This window comes from Condylura cristata, unplaced genomic scaffold (assembly GCF_000260355.1).
Source record: "Condylura cristata isolate star-nosed mole 26May11 unplaced genomic scaffold, ConCri1.0 scaffold00022, whole genome shotgun sequence".
NCBI lineage: Eukaryota > Metazoa > Chordata > Mammalia > Eulipotyphla > Talpidae > Condylura > Condylura cristata.
Genome location: NW_004567123.1, coordinates 16,315,487 through 16,338,399, shown reverse-complemented (window position 1 = coordinate 16,338,399; position 22,913 = coordinate 16,315,487). Strand labels below are relative to the sequence as shown.

At 54.1% G+C, this 22,913-nt stretch overlaps 1 protein-coding gene across 1 annotated transcript in view; it reads right to left on the bottom strand.

Annotated features, from left to right (window-relative positions):
• TGM2 (transglutaminase 2) overlaps positions 1–18,247 on the bottom strand; it is a 32,437-nt gene extending 14,190 nt beyond the window's left edge. Inside the window, exons 1-6 of the mRNA XM_012728396.1 lie at positions 18,163–18,247; positions 13,983–14,162; positions 8,778–9,020; positions 5,642–5,760; positions 2,342–2,470; positions 1,086–1,263 (exon numbers count right to left, since the gene is read on the bottom strand). Coding sequence (XP_012583850.1) covers positions 1,086–1,263; positions 2,342–2,470; positions 5,642–5,760; positions 8,778–9,020; positions 13,983–14,162; positions 18,163–18,172 — 859 coding nt within the window. The 5' untranslated portion in view covers positions 18,173–18,247. The remainder of the gene's footprint in view (positions 1–1,085; positions 1,264–2,341; positions 2,471–5,641; positions 5,761–8,777; positions 9,021–13,982; positions 14,163–18,162) is intronic.
• Positions 18,248–22,913: the final 4,666 nt, after the last annotated feature.

Below are 22,913 nucleotides of genomic sequence, written 5' to 3'. Positions count from 1 at the left end.
TGATAAGGAGCAGAACTGAGATTTGATTTTAGGTTTTAATCCAGACTGTGTTTTTTTTATTATTATTATTATTTTTAAAATGTATTTATTCATGCATGCAGAACTGGGACACAGGCCAGAGATGCGGAGGGTGAGAGGATTCACCAGGGACAGAGCGGGGAGCAGAACAGGCAGATGGACAAAGTACACTGCTGAGGGGAGCAGCGGGCGGGCCAGGAGAGGTCTGCCCCATCGTGTGGGTCAGCTCCGGGGTGGAGGATTGGACCGGCACCAAAGCAGCCGCAGCCAGCCTGCACTGCGGTGCTTTAACCCACTGCGCCACCAGGGAGGGCTCCAGACTCTGTTTTTTAACTGTTAATAGTGCTAACCCCTCCTCAGAAACATCATCAGGCCAGCGAGAATCTTCAGTATTTCCTGGGCCTAACACTTTAGCATTTAAGTGCACCTCTGGGTCCTCCCTGGTGGCACAACGGACCCACATGGCCCGGCAGACCTCTGCTGACCCGCCCGCTGCTCCCCTCAGCAGTGTACTTGTCAGTTGGCCTGTTCTGCTCCCCACTCTGACTCTGGTGAATCCTCTCACCGTCCCTGCACCTCTGGCCTGTACCCCAGTTCTTGTATGCATGAAGAAATAAATCTTAAAATAAATTAAAAAAAGAGATCCAAGTCCTGTGCTGAGCATCTTTCTACCACACCCTGTCTCAGAGTTGGGCCTGTGGACGCCCCCATTTTACAGAAGAGGAAACTGAGGTTCCAAAAGCATTCATCAGTTCAAAGCACAGATCAAGGAAGTGCAAAGGCAGGGATTTTTAACTCAGGTGCTCTTGGCTCCAGAGACTAAATTGTCATCCCTGAGCCCACGCTACCCTCCAGATGACCTCCCTCCCTCCTGGACTGTCTGAGGGGTCGTTGTTGGGAAAAGGACCAGAGAGGGCCAGCCGCTGGCTCCAGGCATGCCAGCGGTACTGGTGGCCGAGCCGGAACCAGAACTGGGGTCTCCGATTCCCACTCTCATTCTCTGTGCCCCTGTCCTAGGGTCCACTTGGAAGCTGCCCCAGCCCACCCCCACGCTAGGGACTGCTCACCTGTGCAGGCCACAGCGGCGAAGACCCAGCACTGGCCATACTTGACACGCTGGCAGCTGTCGCTCTTCCAGCGTCGCAGGATGTCCACGCTGCCGATCCAGAACATGGGGCTCACGCCATCCCCGTAGTTGTTGTCCCAGCGCCCCAGCAGCACGCCCTGGTCATCGTTGCAGTTGACCTGCAGCCAGAAGTGCATCGGGGGTCTGAGCCTGAGGAGAGGGTGGTGGCGGCTGGCCAGAGTGGGTGTGCACTCAGCATGCAGAGAACGAAGGGAGCCCAGGGCCAAAGGAGCCCAGGGCCAAGGGAGCCCAGGGCCAAGGGAGCCCAGGGCCAAGGGAGCCCAGGGCCAAGGGAGCCCAGGGCCAAGGGCCCGGCAGCGTGTAGGAGAAGGTGGGGGCTGGAGCCCGGGCGCAGGGCGTGGGGAGGAGGCGGAGGGGGGCAGCGCTGTGGTACTCGAGAGGCGACTTTGTCCACGGGGTGATGGGGAATGGCACAATGTCATCTGTTTTACAAAGACCCACTCTGGCCCCCACATGACGGCCATCCCCCCCAGACTCCCGTTTCCTGGACGATAAAGCCCAGCCCGCGGCCATGGCCCACGAGGCCCGGCGGTCTGATGCCACCTCTGCAGCCCTCTGGCCTTGCGCCTGCTTCACAGCTCCCTCCTGCTCTACCCCAGCGCCACTGGCTCCCATTGGCTCCTCAAATCCACCAAGGCCACAGGCCGAACTTCTCTGCCTGACGTGTTCTCCTAGTCACTATGTCAACTTGGGGGTCATCACTTGGGGGGGGCGTCCCCCCAACTCCTCACTTAGGCTAGGCCTGCAGTCGGACACCGTCCCACTTGAGCTCGTGCCTCCTAACGTACGACCATGCTCATTCATGTAACTGTGACTAATGTCTGTCTCTTGCTACTCACCCCACCCCTTCCACGGGAACTTAGCTCTGTGATGTTAGAGGCACCACAGCGATCTTACACATGGCTATTTTCCTGAGCACCTGGGCTGGAAGGCACTTGATACATATTTGATGAATGAACAAATAAACGAAAGGCTTTCAAGGACCCCATGACACTATCCCCATTTATATCATTCTCATTTTTCTGAATATAATCTCTCTTAGCTGAGATGTATCTGACTCCTGGGCCCCCCACTGTGTCAGCTAAAGCGAGGTGTATCCTCTTTGATCTCAGGGAAGGAGACGCTTACTGCAGCCTTTGTGGGGTGTCACCAGGGGTGGTCCTGAGGCTCACTCACCATGCCACTCACCACCCGGCCCACGTAGACGGGGTTGCGGCGGCGGGAGCAGTCTCGGCCTGCATTCTTCAGGAACTTGGGGTTGACGTCCAGGAGCATCAGGCAGATGTCCAGGATCCCATCTTCAAACTGCATCCGAGGAAACAAGCGTAAGATAAGGAAGACTAGACATCACCTCCTCCAGGAAGTCTGCCTGGAAGCCCAGCTGGTCCAGATCCTACACAGGGAGGCTCAGGCTGGGCCAGCGGTATCTGTGGTATCTGTGGTGTGGCTTCACCTGACCTCAGAGGGGTGGGGCAGCACATTGATCCACAGGTGAGAGACGGAGGGATGTGTCTGCCTCTGGGGCCTGCCCAGGGGGACCTGGAATCTGGGTGAAAGACCACTGGGGGGATAGGGGGGATCCCAGTCTCCTAGTGTCCCTGCTGTTTTCCTTCCTTTCAGAGTTACCTCTAGGCCAAGTCCCCCACTTCCCCTAAAGCCGACTCACCCTGTAGAGCTGATAAGATCTTCTCCTTCCCTACACAACCTCACTCTGATTGGAAGAGAAGTAAAATGTTTAGATTAAATTTACATTTAATCTCCTGTTGCCACTGGAGCCCAAGTAAAATCACACTCCTCGAGACCTGGGAGGCCCTTATGGCCTGGGAGGACTTTCACCTCCTCTCTCATCCACAGTCTTCTGTTAGGGGGGAAGAAGGCCCTGAGGGAATGCCACAGGTTGTGTGGACTCCAGCCCACTCCTGACCAAAGTCTTCAAGACACTGGAATCTACAAATCCCATCACCATGGAAGGAAGGATTGCTGGGCCCTGAGGGTGATGTTAAGAGCCAGGTTTGGTATAAAAACCAGACATGGGGCCCTCCCTAGTGATGTAACCAGTAAGGATGCAGCATTGCAAGCTAGCTGCAGTTGCTTCAGTGCCAAGTTCTATCCCCTGCCCTGGAGGTGACCCACATGGCGCCGCAGACCTCTCCTGACCCACCCACTGCTCCCCTCAGCAGTGTACTTCATCAGTTGGCCTGTTCTGCTCCCTGCTCTGTCTCTGGTGAAGCGTCTCACTGTCCCTGCACCTCTTGCCTGTACCCCAGTTCTGTATACATAAGTAAATAAATATTTAAAAAAAAAAAAAAACAAAACAGACATGTGGGCCTTGGGGGCTCTTGGTTTTTGGCTTTTGCCGGCTGTCAGCATGCAGCTGGGATTCCAGATTGTGGAATCTCTTTCTCCCTGAAATATGCATTTCCTCATTTCCCCCACTTTTGTAAATAAACCCTTTATGAACCTTTCTGTGTGTGCCTGCAGTTGAATGTTATAAGTCTCTTTAAACACATAAAGCAGAACCAGGTGGGAGAGGGCCCACACTCAGACCACCCATTTCACAGTGGGGTTGCCCTGTAACAACCCTGTCCCAGGCTCGCTGCCTCAGGACCTTTGCACTTGCTATTTCCCATACTTGAAATGTTCTTCTGCCACTCTCTGTACATCTCACACCATACCTTTCAACCCGAACATCACCTTTATCAAAAGCAGGACCCGTTCCTTGTTTCCCATTGGCTCACCCAACCCAACAGGGTCAAAGGCTCTCCCACTAGCCCTCTGCTCCCTAGCTTTGTGGTTTTGCCCCAAACCAGAGCCTCCCGTCCCAGGTCACCCTCCATGCTAGAGAGCAGTCAGCCCTTCACGGTTTACACCTTTCTGCTTGGGGGGGGGGGCCTGGGGGCCAGTCCTATTTCCACCTGCCTGACATTTGCGTCACTGGGGACTTGTCCCACTTCGCCTCTTGGGAGCGCCTCGCATGTAAAGTGCATACAAGCTCCAGCACCCTTCACAGGCAAAACATCACCTTCCTCACCCCCAGCTCCTGCTCACAGAGTTCCCTCTCTAGTGCATTCCTCAGCGACTGAGCTCAGCGTTGCCTACATCAGAAAGCCCCGAGCCCGCCCGGAACTCGGTCATTCCCTTCCTTCCTTTAGGTCTTATCGTCCCGGAGTGTGAGGACATCTAGCAGCTTGGCCAGGGCTATGGCCAGGCCCCGCACAGGCCTAGTCACAGAACAGGAATTCAGGAAACAAAAGGAAGGAATCAGCTTTGTTTTGTTTCCAGGAGAGAACACCGAGCCCTGGGAAATGGAAACCAACTCAGACTTGACTTGCCGTATGTCTCCCAGTCACACTACTTTTCCTTTACACCCAGAGCAAGCCTAGGGCTTGCAGGCAGAGAGCATGGTAATTGTTCTCCCTAGTATGCATATGAGGAAACTGAGGTCAGAGCCCAGATCACATAGGGAGGATGATCCCAGGGGCCCAGAATGGGATTCACTGGACCCAAAGGTAAGCCACGATCCTTGGGTTGTTGGAAGGAGTCGCCAAGTGGACCTCTGCCCAGGAGGCCAGCTCCCCGCCCACCCCCCAACACCCCCAGGACACACACAAGACACCAGGAGGTTGAGGGGCCAGGATGTGGTAGTTCTGCTTTATGAATTTTCTCAGCAATGTCTGAAAAATATTCCTGGAGACTGAATGATAGAGGAAAGGAGCCCTGGCTGGGAGAAGCAGCCCAGGCCGGTGTGCTGGGGGGTCCACAGGAAACAGGTGAGCCATCCAGCAAGCCGGTCCCAGTCTATGCTCTGGAGAGCCCACAGATTTGGGAGAAATCATACATGGCTGCTGCTTACGCCTCTGTCTCCGGCTGGCTTGCTAGAGAGCAGGCCTGACTGAAGCAGCCAGACCAGTGGTTCCCACGGGGTGCTAGTGGGTCAGCTCCCCTCCCTCCGCCCCCCATCATCATCAGCAACCCCCTGCAAATTCTCAGACCCCACCCAGACCTACTGTATCAGAAACTAGCTAGGATCCAGCAATTTTTTTGTTTGGCAACACTTTACTCTGCAAAGTTTTAAAACACTTTTTCAGGGACCCCATGTATATTCAAGTCTGAGAACCACTGAAACAGACACTTGTTTAAAGGCTACTCTGGCCACTTCCCTAGCTCAGCCTGTTCCCCAAGTCTTGCCTATTATTTTGCCCTGTGGCCTTGAGTGTTTCCCTTCTTGCTGGAATACCTGCCAGCCCCACCACTCCTGAAGGGCCTCCCAGTGGTTTTGCTATTCGGAATCCAGGACGGTGAGTAGGGTAACTTTCTGCTCTGTGAAGTCAGGCCTGGCTTGGGCCTGCTCTGAGTCTCTGACAGCTGACAGCTAGGGCTGGGTGACTCTGAGACTTGCTCACACGTCTGCAGCGCTGACTGCCTCAGACGTGGACGGTGGGCCCGAGATGGCTGGAAGGGCGGGCTGTGACCTACCTGCCCAAAGTTCCAAGGTATGCTCTTGATGAACTTGGCCGAGCCCTGGTAGATGAAGCCCTGCTGAGTGAGGACATACTCCCGCCGTTCCTCATCTGAGTCCTGGTATACAGCATCCGCTGCGGGAGAGGGGTGGAAGGAATGACCTCAGTTGGGTCTAGGAAGCCCCCGGGCCCCCAAAGACCAAGCAGCGGGTTGCTTCTGTCTTTAATGGGGAAGAAAACAGATCATGAACAGCCCCACATCAGTGAGATAAGGTGCTGCTGGCATGTGACCATGGATCAGGACCTGCGGAAAATACATGACATACAGTTATTTATTCCATCTCCACGAGGGCACAGAGTGGAAGGGATTTGGAAACCCATTTTACAAATGGGAGACTGAGGCTCAGAAATATTCCACAGATGGGAGAGCAGATGCCAGAACAAGAGATGGAGGAGTCAGGAGTCAGGAATGCCTCGCTGGTGAGACCCCGGGGCTGTCACGTCCTCACCGTGCTCTCTCAGAGGAAAACGTGACTGCAGACCTGAAAGATGCTTTGCAAGATAAAGCTGTGAGTCAGCACGAGAAAAGGGCTTGGTTCCAGAGAATGGCCAGTGCAGCTGACTGGAGGGGGTGCGCTTGGAGGTCGGCAGGGGCCACATTCTGAGCCGAGGCCCAGAGAGATCAGGTGAAGCTCCTGGATCAGGTGAGGCACTGAGTTCCCTGTGGCCACCAAGGACAGAAAAGGGGGCTGAGAAGTTGGCATCAGAAAGGCAGGAGCTCAAGGTCAGACTGGCCTTTCCTGTCCCAACTTCCCAGCAACTGAGGCAGGGAAGGAGCAATCCAGAGCCAGGTCATGACTCTGGTGGTGGCCTCAGGCACTTCTGCCTCCATGGCCCCCTGCCTCCATAAAATAAAAAACACCAAACATATATTTTACTTCTGTTTTGGTAAAATGATGATCTAGTGGCGTTATATAGTAAAACATACTCTCTGATCTAAATGCTCACTTTTTTCCCTCCTGATTTTAAAAGAAATGAAAACATTTTCATGGAGCCTTGAAAGCATGCAGGCCCCAGGCATGAGCCCACTGGCTGAGGGAGTGGGGGTGGGGGCTCCTGGCAGAGCGGGGTCACCGGTGCAGCTGCCCCTCCTGGGCGCTGGGCTGCCAGGCAGAACCCTGGTGAGGAGAGAAAACTGAGTATAGCCACGGGGCTCTGTCCTTCTCTTTGGCTCTGCAACACCGTGAACCTGAAGGTAGTGACCTGTGGCTGTGAAGCCTGTGGTGGAGTGGGGAGAAGGAAAGGGAACGTGTTGCGCTGGGGAGAGTGTCAGCACCTTTGAACTGTACCAGGGGCAGAAGGCTGGACTGCCAAGCCCCTAGCACCAGCCCCCAGCTCCCCGAGAGTCCCAGGGAGGGATGCCACACACAGCCACATCTGCTTCTAGACTTCGCTCTCTGATCCCTGCAGAGCTCGGAGACAGGCTGATCACAGCGTCCCTGAAGCCTGAGCACTTTGGTGCTAGCCCAGCACCCCACCCCCCCTAGAGCCTGACTTCCTGCCTCCACATCACCAGCTCCACTTCCGGCCCCAGGATCCGCCTCGCCTCGGGGGATGTGGATCACCTTAGTCACTGCACTGCTTGGCTGACCGCCACCCTACACCCCAACCCACAAGGCCGGGAGCAGGCAGGTCCTGAGGACTGGACATCCCCACGACCTCACTCCTGGTTTCCTGAATTCTGAAACTCCGTGGTGCTGAGAGGGGGAGACGCCCAGGTTCTGTTCCAGGGGCAGGGCTCCAGCAGACTGCCCGGAATCCAGAGGCCTCTGGCAGGAACCAGAGAGATCACCTTTGTCCCCAGAAACCACTTCAGGTGGCCAGGGCCTAAGAGTGAGGGTGCTCCTTGTGACATGTCCCTCTGGGCTGCTGGGGGTGACTTCAGGTCTAGGGGTGGGGCAGCTGAATAATAAAAGCTGGGTCTCCCAGCTTTTAAAAAGCAGCAGCAGATGCTTGCAGACGGAGGCAGAAGGCGGCTCAAGGGAAACCACGTTGGAGGTTGCTGGCTGCTGTGAGCCTGCTGATGTTTGGCAGACAGATGCCCTGAAGCCCAGTGTTATCTCCTGCACATATACCTGAATCTGAGGCTCACCAGCTCTCCAAGATGGGGGGTGCTCCCCAAGGAAGGAAGCTGGGGGTGGAGCGTGGCTTTTTGTCCTGGGGGCTTTTATAAAGTGGCTGTTCAATGAAAAAGGCCAACATTTATAAAAGAGAAATTAAAAAAATATTTCTGCCCAAATATGCTATAAAATAGCCTGAAATGGAGAAGAAATTGAGTGTTTTAACTTAAAAAATTAATGCAAGAAGCTGGAGAGGCCAGAACCTGGGGCGGGTCAGAACCCAGGCTGCTGTCAGCGAAAGGCCTCTCTCCTTGCCCTGTGGAGGAAGGAAGGTGACAGATGTCTGCCAGACTGTGTTGCTAGTTAGATGGGGAAACTGAGGCTTGTGCAGGGTGTGGCAGTCCTCGCCTCCTCCCTGCTGCTTGAGTCAGCCTCAGGGCTTCCAAGTTCTCCTGCCTGCTTTTGCCTAGCCCTTAGAGAAGGAGCTGCCCAAGCCACTTCATCTCTCTGAGTGTTTCCTGTCCGAAAGGCGAGCCGTGACATCACCCGCTTGGGACTGTGGAGAGGAATAAACGCGGTGGTGTTTAGGTAGCCAAACTACTCCTGCCCAGCTCTCCTGGCCACCAGCACCCCTACCTCCCTCAGTTTCCCCTTTACATGCTGATATTTAAACCGGGAGTGGAGCCAGGATAGCTGCAGGCCTCAGCTGGGTGCCGCATTCCTGCACGGGGCTCCTGAAGCCTGGACACCTTCCCAGCCAGCTCACAGTGCCACAGGAACATGGGGACCTCAGACATGGGGGGAGTGCCCTCGGCGGTGGCGTGGCATTCTGTTTCCACAAGCCGTGTCCCCATCTGAGCACGGGATAACAAGAGCACTCACGTCAAGGATTTTGCAAGGCCGGAGCACGGAGCTGGCATGAGGACGGCCTCCCTCAGTCCCCTTTGCTCTCTCCTCCCATCCCCCAGCCCTCAGAGCCCTCCACGGGGCCCTGCCCATCACCACTCCCTCTGGGGATGGAGTGTGTCTCACCTGGGCACCAGGAATTGAAGAGCAGGGTGAAGTTGCCAAGCGTGAAGCTGGAGCCCTGGTAGCCGGTGGAGGCCTCCATGGTGAGGCGGTACAGGCCAATGGGGGCATCGGCCGGGGTGCTGAGCAGCAGCGAGAGGGTATTGTCCTGCTGGTCCGCCACCGTGGCTGTCCAGGCACCCTCCACCCTAGTGTCGGACAGTGAGAATCGGGCCTTGGTCCCGGCTTCCTTGCTGGGGGCTGGGCCTGCAAAGGCAGAAAGCAGGGCTGTGAGGCTAGGTGGGCCGGGAGGGGGGTCCAGGCTGGCAGGGCCTGGCACACGGGGGGCCCCCAGGGCCTCGTGGTGTCTGTCCCACTGCTGTGGATGGCGAGACTTTGGGCAGACCATCCAGCTCACCCCTGAGTGTGTGGACACGGGCAGGAATTCAGAGGAGGTGCCAAGGGACCTCCATTGCTGCCTAAGTCTTCACAGCTAGCATGGTGCTTTCCCTTTCAGAGCATGAAGGTGAGTCTGCACAGGGCTGGACTCTGGTTCTCTGATGTCCCTGGGCCCTGTCTGAGAGCCCGCTGCTCTGGGCGACAGGGCCATGGGTGGGCATGGCCTAGAAGTGCTTGCCTCTCAATGCCCCGCCAGCTTCTGGCTTGCATCCGCACAGGCCACTCTGAGGAGCTGGTGGGAGCCAGTCTTCACCACCTTATAGCCATCCTCCGACACCTATCCAGTACCTGGCCCCTCCTACTTCCCAAGCCCCTTGCAGACTCCAGAGGAAGGGTTTCCAGGAGGACGCCCTGGGGTCTGCAGCAAACCAGCCTCTGAGCCCCAGTGCCCCCAAGTGCTCCCATGGGGAGTTGGGGCGGGGGGGATCTCAGGGATGGATGAGGCTGGGTGAGGGTCAGGCTGCTTGGAGGGGAGGGCCTCGCCCAGGCAGGCAGGTCTGAGTCATGGAAGGGTGAGGGGCTGGCCACACTCTGGACTTGAGCAACAGAGAGGAGAAACAGAATCTTCTCTTTGCAGCTGGGTGGCTGCCCAGGAGAGTTTATTTTTATTCTTTCATCTCCTCCCTGCTGCTCTGCCCACCCACTGCTGACACTAAGGGGGCCTGCTCACTGGGGCTCCCTCCCAGCACCCAGCCCCACTTCCCCACCTCCAGCCCCACCTACACCCAGGTCCAAATATAACCATGAACTGACAGGCATGACACAGGCCTTCTGCTGTTCAGACGCCAGGAGCCGACCATAAGCCTTTAAGTGCTGATCACTAGAGTTGGCATCAGAGAGAGAAATCAGGCAGCATTGGCACCTACCCCCACCACAGCACTCTGGATCTAAGTGCTGTGTGACCTGGGTTCAGTCAGAAGGCCTCTGATTGGCAATCACCTCATCAAAGAAGAAAATAACTTGGAAGGTCTAGTCCCCAAGTCAGAAGCTGGCTTTGTGATGTTGGGCAAGCTATTTAGCTTCTCTGGGCCTCAGTTTCCTCCTCTGTAAAATGTGACCGATTGTAGTAGCTGCTCATGAAGTCACTATGAGACTATGAAGCGTATCGCAAGGTGCCTGGCATGTAGTAAGTGCTCAATAAACAGAAAGTAGCGTCTGCTATTGTCACTACCAGCTCCTAGCAGTGTTTAGGATTTAGTCAGTCACAGAAACCATTGAAAACACACACGAGCACATCATTACACAGTCAGTGTGAGCATGCTTCAGTGTCTCAAAAAGAAACCATTAACAATCAGAATTCTGGGCCCTTCCTGGTGGTGCAATGGTTAGATAGCAGTGCTGCAAGCTGGCTGCAGCCGCTTCAGTGCGAGTTCGATCCCTGCCCGGGAGGTGATCCACATGGCGCGGCAGACCTCTCCTGACCCGCCCGCTGCTCCCCTCAGCAGTGTACTTCGTCGATCTGCCTGTTCTGCTCCCCGCTCTGTCTCTGGTGAATCCTCTCACTGCCCCTGCACCTCTGGCCTATACCCGAGTTCTGTATGAATAAATAAATAAATAAATCTTTTTTTAAAAAAAGAATTCTCTGCAAATACCAGATTTTGAGGGCTGGAGTAGAATGTGGAGACTGTCTGGTTCAGTTGAGCCACTTTACAGATGAGGAAACTGAGGCTGAGAGGGCTAAGTCAGGGTGACCTGATATCTCAGTTTGCCCAGTTCAGTTCCAGTTCAAGCCCACGGTTCTGGCACAATTATTAATGGTGCCTCTTCATTCTCGGAAATGTCCTTGTTTGGATGATCAATTCTCTGGTCACCTTGGTAATGGCCTGGACCAGGTCCCACAGCCACTGTCACTGTTGACAGTCTACCCTTGCGGCTGGTCAGGAAACACAGTGCCCTTTCTTGCTTGCTCAACTGTGTGTGCACACAAGCACACACAAACCCCTTTCTTCCAAGGACCCTGGAGGGGGCTGACGACACGTTGTCCTCATAGTCCCACCACTGCTCATGGAAGTTGCAATTCCACGGGGTCTTTTTTGTGGGGCCAGAGATGCCACATGGCCCACTCTGGGCATAATGACCCTGGAGACCTGAGGAGTCCTGGCCACAATCCCAGACCATATGGCAAGGGGCTGGGGTGGGGTGTGAGGGAACCTTCCAGAGTAAAGCCCTCTATTCACCTCATAAGGGTTCTTTTCACTGCTTCAGGGTGACCTCACTCCCAGCCCATTCACCCCCAGGCCCTGGCTCCCCTTTGGAGGAAAGCAGGGCTTCCCTGTAACAAGGAGGGTGTTTGTCTACTGTGGTCTGAACCCCATAAGAGAGCCTGTAAGATCTCCAAATGTTTGGGTGAATATGTAGCCTTTAAGTGTATATGGAGTCTGACCATACATTCTACTTGCTGAGTGACCCTGACCAACTCTTTCACCTCTCTGGGCCTCAGTTTCCCTAAAAAAATGATATAGGATCATCACAGCTAGAATGCTAGAATGTTCCAACATAGCAGCAGGTTGCTCAGTCACACCTGGGGCTGGATGCTAACTTGAGGGGTGAGGCCTGCTTCCTGGTATTGTCTGTCGGTGGACTTTCCCAGCCCCTGAGAGGGTCTTGTCACCCAGACAGGGGAGCTGAGTGTACCCAGAGATACAGCCCTGGGCCGTGGCTGCTCACAGGGGCTGTGGAAGCGTGCAGAGCAAGTTAGCTGTGGCTTGAGGTGAGTCTAGAGACTGGAGAACAGAGCTTTGTTATCGGGGTACAAAGGTCAATTGGTTCTACTTCCTCAGTCCTGAACTTGGAGCTAATTACCGACTGCCAGCCTGTCTAGACAAATGGAGACGATGGAGAAAGACAGGGAACACCTGGAGAGTAAAAGAAAAGAGAAACTGAGGAAGCACAGGCCACCAAGCCAGAAGCTCCTGCTCCATTCCCGCCACACGGACAGAACCCAGGCCTGGCAGGCCTTGTGGGGAATTCACTGCTGTCGGATCCCGGCACCCCAAGCCCTAAAGGTGGGAGGGGTTTGGATTCTGCTTTGGCGCTAACTCACTGTGTGATCTGGGCAAGTCCCTTGACTTTTCTGAGCCTCACTGTTTCCATCTGTGGAAGGGGGCGGGGGGGGGCATGCAGCTTCCCTGCCAGGAGGGCTCAGGACAATGACGCATACAGAAGGTGCTCCATGGTGACTGCCACAGTCCCATGCCTGACTCCCCAGGACACTATAACGCGCCCTCAATTGCATGTGCTCATCCACTTTACAGGTGGGAAAAGCAGGCAAGAAAGATCAAAGACTTGGGGGAGGCCTTTCAGATCTATTGGAAGGGGCCTCATGGGTGCTGGGTGTGTACGTGGGGGTGCCCCTGGGTAGTGGGCGAGTCTCTGTTAGGAGGGGTGGAGGGGGGATTGAGGGATGGAAGGGATATCATGCCCAGTCTGCAGGTGCCTCGATAAGCCTTATCCAGCAGCCTCCAGGTAAATGTGGCCTCAGCCAGGGGTACAGATTCTTGCCCGCTGCTCTCTGCCCTCAGAGACTTCAGAAAGAACGGGTCTTTCTCACCCATGGGCACAGTCCTAGGTGGCCCCTCACTGACCTTGAGGGAGTGGTTCCCACCAGAAAGCAAAGCAACAGATTAGGCATTCAAGACCACTTCCCCGGGAACGGCACACCAAGAATGGGCACTGGGCATCTGGGGTGCCCAGAGCCTCGGCATCTCCTTGCCCGTCACTCGGTCCCCTGGAGCAAAACTCCAATAGCACTAACATCTCCAGGCTGCTCCCGCGTGTCACGCCCCTCTCACGTAGCACCTCCCACCCTGAGAGCTTTTCACCTGCTGAAACTCAGCCTCAGAGGGGCTGAGTATAAGGAGGCCAGAGTGACTCCATCTTGCATGAACACCATCTGAGGCCTTCGACCGGCAATTTCCCTTCCCTGCGAGGACAGCAGGTGGTGTCCCCATTGCTGCAGCTGTGTTACGTGTGCTCATGAGTCACACAAGCCCCGCCAGGCTTAGCAGAACAAAGGTGCATGTGGAGCTGTCCCCCTCACGGGAGGATGATTGCGTGTCCTAACAGGCAGAAGACCCCTGCCAGCCTGGGAGCTGTGGGTCCTGCCTTCACCTCAAGACCTGTCCGTTGGCTTCAGCATGGAGGACACTTATATACAGGTCGCCCTTCACAAACTTTAAGTGTGATTAACAGACAGGGCTGCTTTATTCTTGGGACTCAAATCACCTTCTCTCAGTTTGTGGGGGGGCTTGAGCAACCGCTCCAGGTCACACAGCAGGGAGGCATCCCCATGGGTACCAGACCCAGGCTGCCCTGTCCACCCAACAGCCTGAGGCAGCTTCCTGAGGTTTGGAGAAGGAACTCCAGGAGCACAAAACTGCCCATTCAGAAAAGCCAGCTGTGTTCTCTCTCCCATCCAGGTGGGATTTGGGCCTGATCCCAGAGGCCTGGTCTGCTTGCCTGGATTTTGGGAAGTGCTGGAAAGTTGTTTTGATGTGGGGAAAGAGCAGGTGAGGAATTTGATGGGCCTCAGTAGTAGGAAACTGATCCCCAGCCCTGGTGATAAGGAACCCAGAAGCAGCCATTTTACAAGACTGGGTGACAAAGCCAGGCATCTCTTCACCTATATTGGGTCTCAGTTCTCACATCTGTAAAATGGACCCATGGCTGCTTGGAATTTCCCAGGGAGCCAAAGGGAATAGAGTCATCTTTCTGTCAGAGAACAAAGACATCACACAACAGGGCAGAGTAGGTGGCAGCGAGGGTACTCACCTGTCACCGCACAGAAGGTGAGGCGGTCCGCACTGGCCTCGTAGCCCCGGCCCTCGAAGTACAGCGTCAGCCAGAAGGGCTGGCCCCGGCGCACCACCAGCCTCTCCCGGCACAGGTCGGCCGTGTGGTGGTCACGGCCATTGGCCTCCAGCTCCAGGTCACATCGCTCCAGAATCAGCTCTAGGAGACAGCAGGAGGGACATGAGCTGAGATGGTATAACTCCTCCGGCGATGGCCACACACCTGCCACCTCTGGATGTCGGGTCCCTCCTCCTGGGGTAAGTAGCCTCTTTGAGATAAAGGCAACTGACACCTTCTCCCGAACCTGTCACCAGCCCCATTACCCAGGGGCTGGTGGGGCCCAGATCTCCCTAACTCTTAATCACCAGGTCGTGCCCACTGTGGCATCCTGAGAAAAGGCTCTGCCACCTCCCAGTCATGTGACCTCAGACAACCCAACAAAATGGGCCTCAGTTTCCCCATCTGTCTACAGGTGCAGATAGCACGCTCCATCTCCCTGGGCTGTTGTGAGTGCCTGGACCAGAAGAAGAGCTTTATAAGCAAGCGATTCTCTCATCCCTGGAGGGTGCTTTTGCTACAAAGAGGAGTATTTGGTTTAGGTCAGTTACGCAGGCTTTACCTTTTAGGTTCATTTTTTTTCAGGAAATACAGAGCACTAAGAAACATGTTAGACCCAGAACCAGGATGCAGGCAAAATGATTCATGCTCTGGGAAACTTCTAGGCAAAGATCTGGTCTCTTTCTCTCTCTCTTTTTTTAAACATATGATTTATCTTTATTAAAACATCGTTAGAAGATGGCAAAGAAGCCCGTTAATATTTTCACATTTTGAAGTGGCATTTATGGTTGAGAAATACTGTATTTTTTTTTTATTTTATAACAGTTTATTTTTACATCATTTTGTACATTTTTTTTTCCATCTCAATTGTAATCCCCGTGGGTTTCCCATCACCAAGTCACCTGTGTGCCATCACCATAATCCCGTGCACTTCCCTCTCCACCTTCACCCCCCCCCATTTTTTATCCCATTCCCCATTCCACCCCCACAGAATGTCTCTGGTCTATGGTTGTTCATTATTTTTGTTATTTTCTCGCTTGGTCCATTATACTCCTGCTATGAGCGAAACCATCTGGTATTTTTCTTTTTCTTTCTGGCTTATCTCACTAAGCATGATCTTTTCCAGCTCCATCCAAGTTGCTGCAAAAGACATGTGTTTCTCTTTTTTGTTTGCTGAGTAATATTCCATTGTATATATGAACCACATCTTTTTAATCCAGTCATCTACTTTTGGGCATTTGGGCTGCCTTCCATGTTTGAGAAATACTGTAATTTTAAAAAAAGATTTATTTATTTATGCAAACAGAACTGGGGTACAGGCCAGAGGTGCAGGGGCAGTGAGAAGCTTGGGGAGCAGACTAACAAAGTACACTGCTGAGGGGAGCAGCAGGGGAGACAGGAGAGGTCTGCTGTACCATGTGGGTCACCTCTGGGGCTGGGGATCGAACTCAGGCTAAGGCAGCTGCAGCCAGCTCACAGTGCTGTGTTTTAACCCATGGTGCCGCCAGGGAGGACCCAAAATACTGTAATTTTTAATAACTATCCAAAATAAGTCAAGGACAAATCTAAATGAAAAGCATATAAACTATGTAAAAAATAAATTTTCCAAATATTCAGGCATCCAAGGAATTACCTAGTTTCATGAAAAGTTATGAGTTACAGTTAATATACTACCACTGTATGGGTCTGTTTTCTTAAACTAATTAAATAAGTGAGAAATCAAAATAAAAAAAAATTGAAGGGAGAATCTATTAAGAGGAACTTAAGAGACAATCCATCCCATTATTTGAATATTGAATTTCAAACACTATTTGAAAAATTATTGCTCTTACTGTACGAGAGTAATTTGAACGCTGATGGAATAATGGTGATATTAAAGAATTGTGGCTAATTTGCTTATTTGTAAGAAGAATCCTTATCCTGTATACAAATGAAATAATGTGACAGGTCTGAAATTTGCTTTCAAATAAGAGTTGAGGGGACAGGAATAACCATGGATTGGCAGTGGTTGAGATTAGGTGGCAACAGGCATTTATGAAGCATTGCATTCTCCCTAGTAAGAGGTTTTCAAAATCACAGGGGTTTTAGAACCTTTGGAACCTGATTTCGATTCTTCTGCAGTGCTGTGTGATTGTGACTAGGTGTCTCCCCCTCTCTGTGCCTCCAGGCTGCTGCAAGGACTATAAGATGCTGTTGGTCTTTTCTCTTTAGCTTAGGGCAGGAACTTGATACAGAAAAGTTCTCTGCATATTTCAGAAGGAGCTGTCTCTCCAGAGGGGCAGGGGTAGGAGCCACCAGTGGGGTCAGAGAGAAACAAACCTAATGAGACATGGCAACCTCAGACTGACCTTGCTGTGCTGGCAGAGGGGCAGGCAGACTCAGAGTTGTGGGGACCCTTGGAGGGGACACAGTCCACTGAAACTCAAAGGTGTGCATTTCCACAGAGTCACCCAATTTCTTTCACACCTGCCTGGGTGTCCTTTGGGGACCACACCCTCTTCACTGTCATTGATGTCAATTGGTGAGGCTGACCCCGCCCCCTCGTTTGGCCATATTTCCAGAGCCAGCCAGTCAGAGCAGCCTGTGGCCCAGCTTACAGTGATTGGCTCAAGGATGAACAGGCCATCGTGCCTCCCCGGCAAAGTCCACAGTGCTCCCACTGGCCTCACGGCCCTCTCACTTGGGGAGCACTCCCTCCCGGGTCTCTGCTGCCCTGCAAACCAAGTGAGAGCCCAGTGACTGCCAAAGGCTTTTCCCTGCATGAACCCAACGTCGGCTCACAGGACTACTCCGTTCACACAGGTCCCTTGCTCCCTCTGCTTTGCAGAGGGGCCACCACGAGGTGGCCCCAGGTCTCAGGGCCAACAATGGTCTCTGGATGTGTTTCCAGGGTTCTGGCACCTGCCCCGTCACCACATCACTGTCACTCACCCAGAGTTTGGTCTCCATCTCCTTCACCCCTCCTGTCCCCTTTCCTCCCATGCCCTGTGTTGTTCTGAGCCTGAGAGATCTGAACTCTGGCGATCTCAATGGGAGAGACCCACACTGAACTTCCCGATGGCTACGGGGATGAAGAAATATATTTTGGGAAGTTTCCATCCCAGAAGACTTACAGCACTGGCGTCATGTGGTGGCAGCCAGCCCTGAACTGGATTTCAATTCCACTTGCTGAAGACCTGGGCCCAGAGAGAGACAGAAGTACCCCAGATCCCACAGCGGGTGCATCCACGGTCCCGCATGCTCATCCCTGCTCCCAGTCCCGCTCGGCAGTGCCTCTTCCCACACCTCCTTTCCGGGGCTGCAGTGACTATAGGCCAGCTCCCAGAGTCAGCCAGGTTGCTACTATATTCGGTAGCATGAACGCAGGGACATCTTTCATTGTAGGAATCCCCTCCCTTGGTCCTAGGACAGCACTGGACAGGACAGCATTAGTCCTAGGACTGTGTGCGTGTGTGTAGGGGCGGCTAGGACATTAATTGAGCCCCGTCTCTGCCTCCTCTCAGCCCTCTCACATGGCTGCTTTATAAGAAGGAAACTGAAACTCAACAAGTGGCTCAGCCAATTAAGGCTGCAGAACTTAAGGGCAGGAAGCACACTTGAGCACATGCCTGTCCCCAGCCTACTTCCCCAGAGGGTGCTGGAAGCTCATCTCTGTCTCCAGGGGCCTCGAAGGCAGTCAGCTGGCTAGCACACACGTACCTCCTCCCAGCTGGCAGGGGCTCATGATCAAAGCTAAGAGCTCTGAGGCCAGGCCAGCACTCCCTGCTTGGCATCTTGCCACCTGGCACCCAGTCCCCACTCACTGACTGGTGAGTGACAAGTGACACTGCTGGGACAGTGCTTTAGTTTGCCACAGGCCTCATCCGATCCAGGGAGGTAGGGGTTAATGACTATCCTCTGTGGGAAACTGAAATCCCGGAGCCAGCAAGCGGAGCCTGGCACCTTTCACCCAGTCCAAACCTCCTGTTGCTCTCGAAATCTGAACTTAAGAATTGAGCCCCAGTCGGGTCCAGACGCCACTGCACCATCTGGCCAGAGACTAGGGAGGGATGACAGGCCTGGGTCCCTGGCCGGCGGCGGCGACGCTGACCCTGATACTCACCCTCAGCCATGGTCAGAGTGGCGGGCTGTCCTCAACTGTGCAGGACCCTCCGAGAGAGCGAGCGCGACGGCTGGCCGAGCACAGCAGGGACTGAGAGCGGAGTGAATTTATAGCGGCTTTTGGGGCGGGGCCGCGCGAAAGGCGGGGACCTGGTGAGGCCACCGTTGCCTGCTCTGGCCACCCCCGCAGCAGCGGCCAGCAGCCGCCTAGGCGCACCCAGGGCAGGAGGTGGAGGGACCGGCAGCGGCAGGGCGCCCCCTGGGGGGTAGAGAAGGGAGCACCTGGGAGCGTGAGCCCTGGTGCTGGGGCAGGAGGCGGCTCCCAGGACCCAACCTACCTGGGCTCAGAGCAGACCTTGGAGCACAGAGGCACGTCGGCCCGCAGACACCCTTTGGTACAGGCGCAGCAGGACACACAGGCACACCTGAGTGCACAGACATGGCCCCGCAGTGAGCTCAGGCCCGGGGCGCAGGACACACACAGGTACAGATAGGCAGGGAGCAGACCGGCAGCAGCCAGAGACGCAGGGAGGTGGACGCTGGGCCCCAGGGCCACGGGCCCCAAATCAGACGAAAATCACGGAGAAAGACCCAGCCAGGCAAACGCGGCCAGGCGCGCACCGAGAGCCACACGCAGCCTCGGGCACAGAAACAATCTTATGTCGGGACGCTCCCGCTCACAATCACCAACACCCATCATCTGCGGACACCCAGACACACGAAGATGCAGGAGCCGGACACAGAAGCAGACGTGGCCCCAGGGACAGCTATGCAGATATACGGACAAAGATCCGCCCGCCCCATCTCTTACTGTTGCAAAACCCAGACAACCTGCCGCCCATCACGCCCTCATACTGTGTAATCATCTACCAGTTTACCTGTTCACCCATCACCCTCTCCCCTCCGTACCACCCCTCTTCCCCTCCTTCCCATTTTCCCACCCCCCATCCTCTCTGCCCTGCTAAGTGCTGGAAGGGAGCAGAGTCACCTTCCAGGAACTCAGCCTCTAAACCCCTCACACCTAGCGTGATGGTTGACTGGGTTTTGCAACAGTAAGAGATGCGGCTTGTGGATCTTTGTCTGTATATCCACACGTCCTCATGTCCGTATATCCACCCCACTCCCGTTAGCCTCCTGTCCTCCTCTGCTTCGTACTCACATGTGCCCTGAGCAGAGAGGGCTCCTGGAGAGACAGAGGCCTGTGGGCCTCCCTCGGTCCTTTTTTCCAGAATAAGCTCCATAAGTGCTGAAAAATTTGTGTTACAAAACCGGCCCCAGCCCCAGAGCAGGCATAACCCATGTGGCCTCCGTGAGTGTCTGTCCCTGGGTCAAGTGGGTCCTAGCTGGGGTCTTAGGGACGAAGCTCGGGCGGAGTGTTGGGCTCTGCTGACCTGGGGGGCTGGGCCCTGCCCCTGAACCTGGCCAGAGCTCAAGAAAGGAACAGGTAAGACAATGCCCATCAGGAAGCTGGGGTTCAAGTTCCCACCCTGCTCCCGACCAGCTGTGTGGCCACAGATAGGTATTTGGGCCTTCAGCCCTTAGTGTCCCCCTCAGCAAAGTGGGGGTGCGAACCCCTCCCTCACATGCTGGAGTGAGACTCAGCCACATGGCTGGGGGTGGGGGGGGGTTGCACCAGGACAGTGCACAATCCAGTGAGCAGAGAGTTGGGGGAGCAGAACTGTCAAGTGCCCTGGAAGGACAGAGACCTCCAGGAAACCGGAGGCCAAGACGAGGCTTTGCAGAAGGAGGCTGCAGGTCATCTCTTCTTATTAGTGTCAGCCTTGCCCAAGTGAAAGGATGAATTTTGCCTTGGCCCATTCATTTCCATTTGCCATACTCTTCACTTCTGGGCACTAATTTTCCTTTATCACCACCACCTGGGAGCTCTCTGGAGGCCAGAAATTAACCCAAGTCCTTGAAGAATACTGAGTAGGTTGTGCCTGGCACTGGCTGCCTCCTCCTAGGTCCCCTTCCCCTTTCCAGAGAGCTGTGGCTGCCTGAATGAGGTGGTACCTTCAGTAACCCCAGCACAAGGCCACTGGGGCCAGACTGGCTTTGGGAAGTGGCAGGTAGAGTCTAGAGACTGGGCTGGGCCCAGAGGCTGATTCTAGGCCCAGTGATCAGGGGCTCCTGCTCATTTCTGCCTCCATTTCCCCATCTGTTCAGAGAGGCTGCGAAACTCTGCTTTGCCTACTTTATTAGAGTAACTTCATTGCACAAGTAAGGACCCATCGTCCATTTTACTGAGGGGACAATTGTAGCTTAGAGAGAGTGGTGATAGGCGCATGGTCCCTAGACAGTGCAAGTTGGGGCCCTTCATTATCCCGTGAAGGGGAGATGCTGTGCAAGGGGGAGCGCATTCTTGGCTGGGTGACCTTGGGCAAGTTACTAGGCCTCTCTGAGCCTCAGTTTCCTCTTCCATAAATGGGTACAGTAAGTCACCCTCTCTAGGGAGTAGAGACAGTTATGTGCCTGCTCCGTGCCATGTACACAGGAAGTACTCAATAAATGTCACTTGAAACCTTTTTATGATGACATTATTAAGAGTCAGGACTCCCTGTGCCCCACAAAGTGGCGGCTCCTACGAAATGGCGAAGCAGGTTGCGGACAGTGTGGAACATCTGAGGGTGCTGGGAAGAGCTCCTGCCTCCCAAGTAAGTCTCGTGCCGGGGTCACTGGCTGCTGCCGAAATCCCACATTAGAGAGATCAGTCCTCTGCTTCCCTGTGGATTTCTAGGCCTTTTACTACCAGGTAGAAATAAAAGTGAAGCTTTAGAACTTTTGAGTTACTCTTTGCCAGCCAGCTATCCCATTTGGATCTCGTAATGTGCCTTTGTCTCTAGTTAAAAGGGCAACAGGAGTCAGAGAGGTGAAGTGACTTGCCCAGGGTCACACAGGCAGGACGTAGAAGCAGGGAACCTGGGGTCAGGTTAAAAGCCTGTGCTGTTTTTCTCATGGTTTAGAGACCAGTCCTGTCTGCCCCTCACAGGTGTGTCTTCAGAGACCTGGGTCCGGCCAGGCCTTTAGCTTCTGTGTGAGAATCTAGCAATATCAGTAATAAGCATGTTCTGCCTCTTCCAAATGCCATGGCCTGAGGGAAATCACTTCAGCTCTCTGACCCTTCTTTGACATAAAGTGTAAGGCTGGGCCCAGCAGCATCAGAACAGGGAAGACTTCGAGGACAATAATCCATGATTCTACCTCATGGTCTGGTACACTGTGAAAGTCAATAAATGTTTGTGGCATGAAGGAAGGAGGAATGACATTGAGAGAACTGAAGGGCGAATAGAGCAAGGCAGGAAAAGGAGGAAGGATCAGAGAGGTTGAGGAAATTGCATGTGGTCACACAGCCAACTGGGCTCCTAAGCCCTAGCTGGGCTTGGCCACTCCTCAAGGACAAGGGACCCCCCAGGCCAAAGATGACTCTGGATGGCTGAGCTGGGAGGAGGAGGGAGGGGTGGCAATGGGTGGGAAAGAGCAGGAGCTTTTCTACCCACTGGTGACTAACGGTGGATGAGCAGTGTCTGGAGATGAGGGAGCCCTGGGAGGGGCCAGACTCCCATGAGGTGGGATGGGATGAGGTAGGGGTGTTAGGACAGGGAACTTTGGGAAAATGTCAAGGGGTAGGCGTGACCTTTCACGCCTCTTCAGAGAGGCAGGATTTGGGTGACTTAAGCGCTGGGAGCAGGGAGAGGGCACCTGGTTGGAAAGTCCCTCTCAATGTGCCCATTTTGCAGATGGAAAAACTGACCTGCTCATGGTGTCCTCAGCATGGTGTCCTCATACCTCTGCCCTTCCACCAGCCCCTGGAGATGGTTCTCAGGTTCAGCAATGCCTCTTACGCTTTGTGAACCACATGTACCTCAGTTCACCTCTCGATAACGCTTCAGTTTCTGTTCTTGTAAACGCAGAAATGACAAGGTAGCTTCACAGTGGGCTGGTATAAAGATGAGAGGAGCCATATGGTCAGTGGGAGCCTTCTGAGCAGACTGAACTGGTCCCTCCCCTGCTGAAGTCCCTCAGAAGGAAGTCTGAGATCTTTGAGCTGACATTCAAAGTTGGTCTCACCTAATTTGTCCCCTGACTGCATCTCCACATTTGTGCTCTCTAGGCCTTCTCAGAAACCCCACAAGTCCCCAAATGTACCCTGCCATTGTCTACCCTTTGTTCAAGCTGTGCTCTCTACCTGCAATTCTCTCGCCTCTTCATCGATGAACATTTTGCCCAAAGACCAGACACTTCTTTCCGGAAGCACCCAGAACAGGACCTCCCTTTCCTTCTATACAGCACCCACAGCACACAGTAACAGGCTGTTGTATAAGGGCCAGGGCATGTGCTTCTCAGTCTTGCTGGCCCCTGGTTCTTAAATGTTTGTTAAATGAATAAATGACCTGCAGCATAGAGAAAGAGAAAGACAGATACTAGGACACAGGGAGAGAAAGACAGCGAGAGAGAAAGAAAGAGAGAGAGAGGTTCTGGAGTTTAGAGTTTGGTTGGCAGGACACAGAGTACCAGTTGTCAGTGGCATTTACTAGGATTTGTAAGTACCGGTTACTAGTTGCCTGTGACAGGCCAGGACATCGTGCTGGGCCCTCTCTCAAGTCTTGCTGCTTCCACTGGAAATGAAAAGTCTCGGCTCAAGCTTAATCTCCAATCATATCTCTTTCAATCCCCGGAGTGGGAAACTCACTGTTAAGCCTTAGAGATGGCAAACCACTTTCCCAGTCCACACAGAAAGTTCGGGCAGTCAGC